This window comes from Ambystoma mexicanum, chromosome 4q, assembly GCF_040938575.1.
Source record: "Ambystoma mexicanum isolate Mex_15411 chromosome 4q, UKY_AmexF1_1, whole genome shotgun sequence".
In the NCBI taxonomy this organism is placed as follows: domain Eukaryota; kingdom Metazoa; phylum Chordata; class Amphibia; order Caudata; family Ambystomatidae; genus Ambystoma; species Ambystoma mexicanum.
The window spans coordinates 490,383,557-490,396,106 of record NC_090928.1 but is presented as its reverse complement, the minus strand read 5'-3'; the positions used below and the strand labels follow the sequence as shown (position 1 = coordinate 490,396,106).

Sequence of the window (12,550 nt, the reverse complement as noted above, 5' to 3'; positions counted from 1 at the left end):
AAAACTAGAACATTTCAGCACTACATGCCACACACATAAATACATATCTAAAATATATATATTTTAATACATTTTTCATAGCTGCGGCTATGAGGCATAACATTGCACATCATAGCATAGCATAACATAACATTCATGGTTAACGTGGCTACTGTCATCACTGTCATTTTACCCATGGCTATCATAAAGGATAATCGAAGTTAAAATAAAAACATAAACATATGTGCTTTTTTTAACACACATTGTATTAAAAGGACCAAGTAAGGATTATTGCTCCATTATACAGCATGTGTTTTTTGTTGTCTACTTCTATAGCTGAAAACTTGGCCCTGAAAAGATCCATTTTGGGGGAGTGGGAAGGACGTGGACGAATCAGGAAAGAGGAAACATTAGGATTTACACATGAAACAAAGGGTAAAAAAAGCAACATTTATTTTTCTATGCATGTTTTGTTTTGTGAATTTTTTTGTGTTTTTCTTTTTTTTTAAAAAAAGGAGTACAAAAAAATTACCAGTTAAAAAAATATATTCCTAGATTCCTAGCGGTGGCAATTGGCCTGGTGTTCTAAAATGGCCCTTCTCCAATCATCTAGGGTGGCATCTGGCACCACGATCCAGTTGTCACAACTCAAACACATTACATGGTAGTCCTGTAGATCGGCTGCATGCAGGATGGGATGAGGTTGTGTGGTGGTGAATGAAACAGAGGAAGTAACCGAAGTGGAAGGTAGTAGCACAGAGGTGCTTTTGGCCGGCAGATACTGGCAGGGAGATTGTGGACCATGGGCTATCACTGTGTGATGGAAATAAGCATTCCAATGGGGTTCCTCCACATCATCCCAAAGGACACGGATGAGGTGCTGAATCAAAGTAGAGGTTCCCAAACTCTGAGATGGTTTATTTGAAGATACTCTCTGCAACACCTTCCCACAGAAAATACACCAAACTCCCTCAACCTACTTCTTACTGTGTTGCTCTATTACTCCTACACAGGAAAATATTGCCAGCTTTCAGCAACAGTTTTCTGGGCACACTGCTTCTTCCATGGAGGTATGGCAGTACACACCCACACCACCTCTTAATCACGGCTGGATCAGGAGATACTGACAACTTGGGATTGGGGAGGAAAAAAACAAAACCGTAAAAAAACAACACAAAAAGGACTGTGTCATTTAAAATAGGAAAGGTTTAAAAAAATATATATAAGAAGCTAAAATAAAATAAAAACACAAACTACATTTGACTGGACAAAGGAGAAAAGTATAGGAACAAGAGCAGTTAAAAAGGAAGAGAAAAATGTGGATACTGCTCTTTATAAGTTCCTGGAGGCTCACACGCAGTTCACTCATCAAGAGACAAAAAGCAATGAGAAAAAAAAGTAAGCGTCTTTGGATGTGAAGAATAGCCGTGGCTACCCCAACAAGCCAATCAGAGCATGACTTCTGTGGCCCATCTATGCATACTCATACCCTTGTCAACAAGAAGGACCAATCAGGCGGTGTGGTTCATTAATGCGGCTACGCACTTTCACACCTTCCGCGCCCGCCAATCGGATTATGTGTACTCTATAGCTGGGCCAACAAGGGGCCTCAATCAGGTGGCACAGTTTGTTAATGTTGCTATGTGCATTTGTGCCTTCGTACCGATCATTCGTGTTGTGTGCAGTATATAGCTGTGTCAACGAGGGGGTGCAATCAGGTGGCGTGGTTCGTTAATGCGGCTACATGCATTCATGCATACCATGCCAATGAATCAGATTGCGTGCACTGTAGAGCCACATCAATGAGAGGGCCCAATCAGTTGGCACGGTTTGTTAATGTGGCTACGCCCATTTGTGCCTTCCTGCTAGCAATTAGATTGCATGCAACATATAGCCACGTCAATAAGTCGGCCCAATCAAGTTTCACAGTTCGTTAAGGTGACTATGTGCATTTGCGCCTAAACCATCCACCAATAAGATGTTGTGCTGCGCTTACGCACCTACACATAATCCATAACTGCATCAACGATAGGGCCCAATCAGGCGGTGCTGTTCATTAATGCAGCTATGTGCATTTGAGCCTATACCATCGACCAATCAGATTTTGTGCTCCACTTACACGTCTACACATGACCCATAATCGTGTCAACGAGCGGGCCCAATCAGGCAGCGCAGTTTGTTAACGTGGTTACGTGCATAGACCATCGACCAATCAGATTTTATGCTCTGCTTATGTGCCTACCCATGGCTTGTAGCCGCATCTAAAGCCTCTACCAATTATGTGTTGGGTTCCGTAGGTGTAGCTATGACAATAACCCGGGTGTACAGAATTGACTAAGCAGAACGCATGCTGAGATATTGGAGTGGCACATGACTCATAGCCACCCGTAAAGCATCAACCAATTATGGGTCAAGTTCCATAGGTGCGGCTATGATGATAATCCGCATGTGCGTAATTGACCAATCAAAACACGCACTGCAGTTACACAGTGACACATGACTAATAGTGGTGCATACAAACCGTGCCGCCTGATTGGTTGCTGTGCGTGGCCACGAATATTCACCACACCCAAGGACAACTCCTTTACTTTTCCTCATTGCTTTTTCTTCTGGCTACTGAGCAGCTTGTCTATGAAGTATGAGAAGGTTTTCAGCAAACTCCTCATTTCTTCCCATCCATATTTGCCCTCCTTTGTTCATTTACCTCTTTCCTTTGTCGTGTCATTTGTTCTGTTTGTAAATTCATTATTTTAGTTTGTTATTTTCTCATTTAAAAAAATTTTTTAATTTTAGTGGCAGAGTCCTTTTGTCGTGTGCTATGCAATGAGGTAATTTGGGTGCCGAATCCATCCCCTCCCAGCAAAAAATTATGCGGGATGAAAAAAACTGTAGATAGCTGGAGATACTTTATGGTAGAGCAGCACCACGCCCTAAAGAGACAGAACAGGAGCAGTGCAGGATCTGCGGGAAAACGCTACACCTTGGACCAAAAAATCTGCCCCCCCCAAAATGTTCCTTTTTAATGTGTAAATCCTAATGTTCTTCTCGACTCAGTAACAACCTCCTCCATCCCTCTCCCCACAAAAGGCTTTTTTAGGGCCTCCTTCTAAGTTATAAAAATAGACAAGATTAAGTGTATTTTTCACAATTATTCCTTTGTAGCCATAGGTATGCAGTTCATAGTCGTTTATCAATAGCCATAGCTGCCAAAGTTTACGTTATAGCCGCAGGTAAAACATGCATTGTCCCACTGGTGTGAAGATAGCTACTCCTACGTGAGCAATAGCCACAACTAGATCTGTCGAGCTGCAATTAGACATAACGTAGCTGCGGATAGGACCCCCAGTCATTGCTGAGATTAATCACACCTCAAAGCTCACCATCTTGTTGTATGCTATGGTAACCACGTTTATGAATTCATGTTTTTTTTTTTAAACAGTGATTGCATTTGTATATATGTATTTATTCAGTAGTCCTTGTAAATTACATTTTGACATATGTAGAGAGTGTAAGAGATTATGGGAGTAGGGTGCAGAAGCATGAATAGTTTCACTAGCGGTATGGTGGGTGGGTACGGGTCAAGAGGGTGGGGGTAGACTTAGTGAATGTAGAGAAGATGGGATCCAGTAAGTGACAGAAGAAGAGACACTAGCCATGAACACGGTAATATGTGCACAGTGATTATATAATGAAAATGAACATTGCAAATAGAATAATGCTGTTATTTGGCTTACAATTTGCAATAAGAATCATATTAGGTATGGCCACTTAGATATGGTAAAAGGGTATAATTTGCACGTTTCCGTCTATAAAAAAGAGAAAATATAATTACAGAACATCCCTATATGAAATACAATAAATGACAGCTGTACTCATACGTGTAACGTTTGACTCTCGTATGTAGTACATCATGTGCACTATGTTTGATGCAACATTTGCACGTACTACCATGTTGTTGTTTTCACATATAATTATCATTGGGTCATTGGGAAAAAAATCCAAGGTGGATAAAAAAAAAACACTAAGACAATAAGGTGAATGGTTGGCAGTAGAGTGGGTGGGGACACCGTGAGTTGATACGGGTATACAGGATGCACAGGGTGCACATGGTGTAATAGGGTGTGTGAGAGTACAGAACCTGGAAATACACTTGATGCAGGATTAGAGTAGGGTTGATGAGGTTGGAAGGGAGAGGGTAGGATGGGTTGGATATAAAGAGTGGGGGTGTGGTGCACAGTGGTACAGAGGGTGGAGGTACAATGCGTGGGCGACAATGGGGGTGGGTGGCTGAACAAAGCATGTGGTAGGGTAAGTAAGAGGAGGTAGAGAGGATGGGGGTAGACAGGGTAGGGTAGGGTGTGTGGGGTAAAGAGAGTGCAGATAACACAGGTAGTGGAAGAGAGGGTGGGGTAAGGATTCTGGACAAACATTTCACAAGGCCCATGAGAAACCGAAATAAAATCACATGGGCCTGACTGTATGGCATCCAACAGCTGCTATGGTGTCAGCCTCTGCACCAACAACCACCACAGCAACCTCTGCATTCAGACATTGTTCACCATGTCTCATCCCAAAAGTAGCAGCAACAATGTCACCTGAGTCACGACACCATCCCCCCATACACTATCTAAGATTTACATGCAAAAATGAGATCTAAAAAGAAAAGTGCAGTGCAAGTTCTGCAAGAAGGTTCTACGCTGTGGACCTTGTAAGGTTCAATCACATAGCTTGGGGACATCCATCCTCAATCAGCAATTAGCCTGGCTCCACTGGGACAACATTAATGTGGTCCCATTTTATTGCACACAATGTTTAAGACAAGTACAAGCAAACAAACCTTAAACCTCACAGGAAATTGTCAATTAATTATTTCTGTTAGTTCTTTTCTTTTCAAATATTTTTATTTGCAAGGGCATAGTGTTCATTCTCAAATCTTTTTCAATTTTTGTTCCATCTTCCTCCCAGGACATCTGACAGCTGAAGATACTTCATGATGAAGGAGCACCGTTCCCAAAAACAGATTAAATGAAAAAAGTCTAGTGCAAGCTCTGCAAAAAACAACTACACAGTGAACCTTCCAACATGCCATTACAGAGCTTGGGGACATCCATCCTCAAACAACACTTAGACCAACTCCACTGAGTGTATAAACTGTTTTTTAAAACGTTTTAATTTTTTTATTGAAAAGTAACCTGTGTAGAAAAAGGGAAAGAGTTGAATATGAATGTGTTTCTTTTAAAAATGTATTTTTATAGCACCATTTTAATGGACATTAAAAAAAGGCATAGGTGAATTAGGAGCCCCGTTTGTACCTTATTTGCAAGTAAGGACAGACCAATTGCAAACAATTTCTACAATACTGGTAAGTGGAACTTTGTGAGAGCAGGTGTACTAAGTTGGCACTACATGCAATCTGAAAGCAGTGCTTATAAAATACTGTAGCATTATATATAGAGAAACATTCTACATTTTAGTGATAGCTATTTTTAATAGCATCAGAATAAAACACTGTTAATGCATCGGTGTATGTACAGGGATGGCTAGATTTAATAGCATCTCAGTAAAACACTGGCAATGCATATGTGTAAGAGCAACACGAAACATTTTCAAATTCTGTAAAGTTAAGAAGAATGCACTTTCTAAACACTTTTATGGTAAAATTAACTACCACTTGATGTGATCAGGTGGAACATAGTGGCAATATATGCCATCTGATAGCAGTAGTTAATATAGCTGACACAAACACCACTGCAAATAAACCTTGAAATATGTAAATATATACCGAAACTTACTTTCACATCAGCCACGCACTTAGCATGTGCACAGTGTGAGTTCTGCAATCACAATGAGAAAAGTGGACAAAATGGTGACTTTTATACTTTCCAAAATCAATAGCAGGAAATGAGGACTATAGAAAGCAAAGTACTAAAATGGGCAGCACATTTTTACTGCAACCTATCACAGGCAAGTGCACAATTACATCAGTAAGACCAAACAATTGCAAACACTGAAACACATATAAAAGGTTTTTTTCCAACAATCATTTTATAGCTGCGGCTATAAACACCTTCTTGTATACGCGGATACACATACTTTTTTTACTAACTCAAAAACAGACAATGCCAACATTTAAATGTTCAAATGAGACAAGGGTATAGGTGAGGACATGGAATCAGAAATACATGTACAATTGTGTCGTTTTACATCCACAGAATAATATGATTACTACATAGAAATGTATGACTGAATACCTGCGGCTTTTCACATAGCTGCGTGTACAACAGCAACCAATCAATGTTGTGATATGCTAACATGCCTACATACGCCAGGCTGCATGCTGTCTACCCACGGGTATACCAACATCCAATGAGGTAATTTGTTTTGTTGCCACATATATCTGGGGAAACGGTGAAATAAATGCTTTCCTGCACTCTCAATCCCTTGCCAAGTGCCCCCAACATCTGTGGCAGCTCCTCCACCCCCTTGAAGGCCTCCTTGCCTCCCATTCCCTTTCCTATTCCCCCTATAACACTGCCCATTTCTGTGACGCAGTTTCAATCAAAATGTTGGGGAGCCAAGGCAATGCAATCCGCCAAAATACCAGGCATTGGCCTGTTTATAGATGTGATTACACGTGCCCCTGTGGACAGCTGCGACTGTGTATACCACACAGTGATTGGTGCTGTCGTAGCCACGGCTATGCCCGCCAGTTATTACTGCAATTATCCGCGCATACAGTTCGCCCAATCGCATTGTTTGTTATGTAGTCGCGGTTACTAATTCTTTTCAAACAAACACAAATTATTTATATTTGTATATATGTGTGTATTCAGTAGTCCTTATAAGTTGTAGTTTGAAATATACAGTTTAAGAGATAATGGGAGAATGGTGCAAAAGCATGAATAGATTCTGTAGGGGTAGAGTGGGTTGGTTGGGGTCAAGAGGGTTGGGTAGGCTGGCTAGGGGTATTTACAGTGTGGGTAAAGTATATCGATGGGGAGAGAAATGCTGGGGATACAATGGGAGTACAAAATATCTAAGTAGGGGAAGTAGGTGGGATAGTCAATAGAGGTAAGATGGGAGAGAAGAGATGGACGGGGTATGGTGGATGGTTTGGGTACAGAGGGTGGGGAGGAGGTTGGGTGGATGAAGAGAAGGTGGGATACTGTAGGTGCACAGAGGTGGCCACAGTAATATGTGCACAGTGATTATGTCATAATTAGCATGTTTCTTTCTGTAAAAAAAAAGAATGTATAATGTATAATTAGTTACAGAATAAAATTCCAATACGGGACAAGTGCTTGTGGTCTTGTGGGTAAGTGTCTGCACTATGAGTATGACAACCCGACTAAAACCCTGGTAGCCAAATACTTGAGCAAACTTGCCAACCTAAAAAAAAAAACAGGGAGTTGTGTCCGCCCGGTAATAAAAGTTACAATGTCCACCCACATGTGTCCTTTACTTGTGCCCCGAAAAGCAGCCACACTCAGGGGAAAGTAACTGCAACAGTGTTCAGGATTGCAATCTCTCTTGACACATCCTGAGCAAATACTGATGACTTACTTGCCCTCTCATCATTTCTCCTCCTCAACCCCATATCTAGCTTTCAACAATACTCTGCTTTATAAAGATAACTTGAAAAAGTACACATACCATAGTGTCACTCAAATATATCAATACTTATAGACCATGTCGCCCTAAGTGGTCTTGCAATTTATGTTAATTTATTAGGCAACATGGCCTAAGGGGGCCAGCTGCTTCCTTGCTCTGAAGCTAATCAGGGTCAGTCCCGATTACTGCATGGATCGGAGTACCAAATGCCTATTGTGTCACTGACCATGTCCATCGGTCAAAAAGTGTACAATTGCATCACTGTCCCCCATCTTCACTAGGAGACTACAAATACCATAATGCAATTCAGCAAAAGGTGACAAAAATATTTTCTCAGAGAGCACTGGGAACACAAGGAAGGGGCAAATCCCCTCAGACCATTGTGCTCTAAGTGCTTTTGTAACTTCTGCTAATTTATTAGGTAACATGGCCTGAGGGGGCCAGACCCTCCCTCGCTTTGAAGGTTAACAGGGTCAGTGTCGATTACTGCAGACCATTGCCAGTCATTTTTCACCCCCTATGTCACTGTAGCTGTAAAAATATTCTTTAAAAAAAAAACCTTCTACGTAGCCGAGGTTACAGAACTACAGATACCCTCGGCTATCTGTAGTCATTTTATAGCCATAGCTATTGGGAAAAACAGTGAAAAAAAGGCTCTCTGCTTGTCCATGCCCTCACCAAGTGCCCCCAACAACTATACCAGGTCCCCCCCCCACTTCCCCGATGGACTCCTCACCTCCCCTGCCATCTCCCATTCCCCCTAGAACCCTTTCTGTTTCTGTGACGCAGTTTGCTTTAAAATGTACGCTATGCACAGCTAGTCTGTCCATAGCCGAGGTTTCTTACAAGCTTTGTGTTCCAAACTCAGTCCCTAGGCCCCCTCAAACTCCCAACTTTCACTTGGTGTCCTCCCCCCCCCCACCTCTAGACTCTTGGAATTTGCATGTTTATTGACCTGCAAGTTACTTTTTTCCTGCGTTTCATTCTCCAATACCCTCGCTCGGCTATAGCCATGGCTATCTCATGCATCAAGTAAAAACAAAGATGGAGGCTATTTCAGTTATAAACACCACAGTTTCTTGGCAATTTACACAAAATATAGCTATCTATAGCTATCTATTTTGGAAAATCCAGCACCCCATTCTCCTCAAATATTTCAACAACTACTGCGCAACAAAACCCCAAACCACAAAAAGGCCTTTGCAACTCCATTCAGCAGTTTGGACTGTGCGGTCCAGCAATAATTGACCTTTTTTGTTTAATGGAGAATGAATTGCCCCAACTCTGTGTTTTTGATTTTTTAGTTTTAGTTTTCTTAATAATTTTTTATTTTTTAACAAATCTTTACCAAACCTATCAGCCTGGGGACCCATGTGTCCCTAATTGACTGCAGAATTTCAGCAAAATCGGTTGCACGAGTCAAACGTTATTAGCAATTCATTTTTTGGGGTTCCTATGGGAGCCCGACTCACCTTTTATTTATTTATTTTATTTATTTATTTGTATAGCGCCGACCACCCGCAGGCATCGGGGCGCTCACATAGAAACAAGGACAAGACTACGGAAGAGCCTAGAAGGTGCTACAGGACAGATACAAAGATACTGGAAACCTAATTAAGTGGTTCTAGGTCGAAGGTTACTTAAACCTTAACTATAGGGCTGCAAACACCAACCTATAATATGTATTTTTAAATATATTTCTGTTGTCAAACCAAACCCATTACAGAATAAATAATAGTTCTATGGTCAGACAATTTTAATCACAAGTAATGGATAGGAAAAGTAGTTTCCTTGAAATATTTATAAATTCATAAATCACAGCTGGCTTTAATCTTAACTCAAAAAGAGAAATATTAATTAGCATTGGATACAAGGTGCCTCTATAGAAAAGTAGTAGATAACAAATAGAATGAAATTACATACATAATGGGGATTTAGAGGAATAGAGAGAAACTTAGTACTTGTGTTATTTTCTGCAAAAAAGGGGAACATGATATTTGACGAAAGGATGCAGTACCAAGACAGGTTGTGAGCAATTAATATTCTTACACATCCACAAGTTCCCTGTTAAAATAGGAAACAATGTATCTTGTACATAATAAAACAAGGGACCTCATTACGGGTCCGGCGGTAGCTGTGACGGTAAAACTGGCAGGTAGCCACCAGATCAGTAATGAATTACCAGCACCTGACTAACCAGTGCCACCAGGCTATTTCAAGTCCGGTGAGCGGAAAGTCGGTTTCCAGTAATTTTGTTAGTCCCCATTCCCATGGAGTGCTATCGGACCCATGGTAAAACAAAGACACCGGAGCCCCGGCAATGTTAACAACAGTGCCAGTGCTTCCGTCAGAACTCTGCAAGCAGGTGCCGTCACGCCCGGCATGTCTGACCCTGGCAGGCGGGACAGCACCCACCCGCAGAGTTGTAGTTTGCCAGTCCGGTAACAATGTAGGCTTACCGGCACCATTGTTACCGGACCGGCATAGTCATAATGAGGTCCAAGGTCTTCAACCCAACTCTCATTAGGAGCAGGTTCGAGAACCTAAGTATTTCTTTTATTTCAACAATTAAAGCAGAAAATAGCCAGAATATAGTGTAACATGGCAAACCGAGAGAGGCTGGGAAGGATCCAAGGAGTAACACAATTGGGTCGCTAGCAATAAAACACACAAGTAGAGACTATGGACCTGATTCACAGAAGCATTTTATAATGGTGCACTCCCATTGGAAAACCATCATGTGAGTGCTGACTGTTGCTCCGTTGCCTGCATCACCCGTCCTTGATTTTTACTCTGGCCCCTTCATTCATTCTCATTGCTCTTTCTCTGCTGTTTCCTTCCTGTTCATACTTCACATTGCATTTTCACTCCATAAGCCACCACCTCCACGGCCCGCACTTCTGTACTGCTGTGCTGCAATACCTGTGTCACATTATTCGATTTTAGGTGTGTTTTCATCCTGTATTGTCTTTGATTTAGGTCTGTTTTCATCCTGCAGTGTCTTTGACTGTTTAGTTTAAGATCGAATTTAGGTGTGTTTTCATATTGCATTGTCTGAGACTGTTTAGTTTAAAATCAAATTTAGGTGTCTTTTCATCCTGCATTGTTTGTGTCTGTTTAGGTTCACATTGAATTTAGGTGTGTTTTCATCCCGCATTGTTTGTATGCCTGTAGCTTAAAATCGATTTTAGGTGCTCACATCTTCTTTTCTTGTGATTGCGCTGACTGGCCACTCCCTTTCCCTCTGCTCTGTCTGTTTTCTGCTTCTGTACCCATTCAGTTCCTATTGTTTTTTCCTCAGTCCAGTTTGTATGTCGCTTGCCTCCTGCCTACTCCCCGCCTCCGTACCTCAGCTGCTCTGCCTGCTTCTCTATCTCCTATCCTTCAACTCTCACTAAGTCTAACTTGGAGAAACTCAAGAAGGATACACTGAGCTCCAACCCAGGCCTGCCTATTGCTGACACCTATGTCAGTGCTTCCACCAGAGAGACTCTCACCGATATGCTCTTTGTCGTTCCTTCACCTGAGCTATGGACTCTTCATATGGTTGCTCTGCTTTCTCCTTACTCTTCCACACACATTAATGGTGGCACCTTCTGGGGGGCCTTCTTGCCTTCTCCTCCACCTCCAGGGTCATCATACATGTCTATCAGAATGGTACCATCCTAGTAAAAGGGTCTCAATCCAACCTCCTAATTTTTGATAGGCTCCTCCCTCGCCTTCTTAACTTTCCTCCTTCCTCCTCATGGGCTCCCTTGCCATCTGCTTCCATGGCCTCATTGGCTCCCTCGCTTCCTCCTGACCGTATGGCCTCTCTCACCAAGGCTCCCTTGCTGCCTGCAACCCACCTGGCTCCCTTGCATGCACTCTCCTCACTGACATCCTTGTCATTTTCCAGTCCTCTACCTCCTCCTACCTCTATCTCTCAGGCATTCTTACTGCTTGCAGAGGGGACGTCTGTTCCCTATACCCCCGTAAGTCTCTCAAAATTGGAAACCTGCTCCATATTGCCACACTTAACTCTTGCTCTGCTGTCAAGCACTGCTCTGACATCTGCCACCTCCTTCAACTCATGGATCTTGATGTTCTTGCTTTCACTGAGACTTAGTTTAAGGATAGCTCTGTCACAAGTTTTGACACACTTCTCCCTGAAGGCTGCACAATCCTCTCCGAGCCCAGTCACAACAGGTCAGGAGGTGGAGTAGCCCTCATCTTTCCTGAGTGGATCCCTGTTTCTGTTATTCCACTCGGGCCTACTCCTTTGAATGCCTGGTCTATAGGCTCTCTCTCTCGCTCTCATGTTTCCTCTCTTACTCTAGCCACCTTCTATCGGCCACTGGGCCAGTCTATCCTCTACCACTCAGAGTGGGTGGACCTGGCCTCTGCTCTCCTTTCCTCCTCTTCCCAACTCCTCCTGCTGGGGGATCTTAACATACACCTTGACTCTCCTGACTCTTCAGGGCCTTTCCGCAACCTATGTGACTCTCTTTCTTTCTCCATTGTACCTTCTGGCCCGATGTACACTGCAGGCCATACCTTGGATGCCCTCATATAAACCACATCCCTCTCTCTATCCCTCTCACTACCTCACTCTCCTGGATTGATCACTCTCTTCTCTCTTCACACTTGAAGCTCTCTTCTCCTAGCACACCCTGCACCGCCGACTGCCTTCAAGGTCTTTCGACCCATGAAAAGAGTGTCAGTGGCTGCCTTTGCCTCCACCTACTCTCCTCCTTCGACTCCTGCAGCTGACTCCCACCCTGACACAGCCCTTTCTAACCTTCACCTTTCCATCTCCAACACTCTCGACATTCTTGCACCTGTCATCTGGGTCCGACTGAAGCCTGCAAAAAATTACAACTCTTGGTACGACTCTGATCTGGCTGCCCTTAAACGCAAGTGCAGAGAAGCAGAACAGAAATGGGGATCCTCGGGTGCACCCTCTGACAAGCTGGTCTGC

General features: G+C 42.7%; 1 protein-coding gene across 2 annotated transcripts in view; it reads left to right on the top strand.

Annotated features, from left to right (window-relative positions):
* The window catches only part of CCDC85A (coiled-coil domain containing 85A), a 41,554-nt gene extending 34,138 nt beyond the window's left edge, over positions 1 to 7,416 (top strand). Inside the window, exons 3-4 of one of the 2 annotated variants that reach the window (XM_069608053.1) lie at positions 316 to 414; positions 4,945 to 7,416. In XM_069608053.1, the coding sequence (XP_069464154.1) occupies positions 316 to 414; positions 4,945 to 4,973 (128 nt within the window). In that variant the 3' untranslated portion in view covers positions 4,974 to 7,416. The remainder of the gene's footprint in view (positions 1 to 315; positions 415 to 4,944) is intronic. The other variant, XM_069608054.1, reaches the window with a different exon arrangement.
* Positions 7,417 to 12,550: the final 5,134 nt, after the last annotated feature.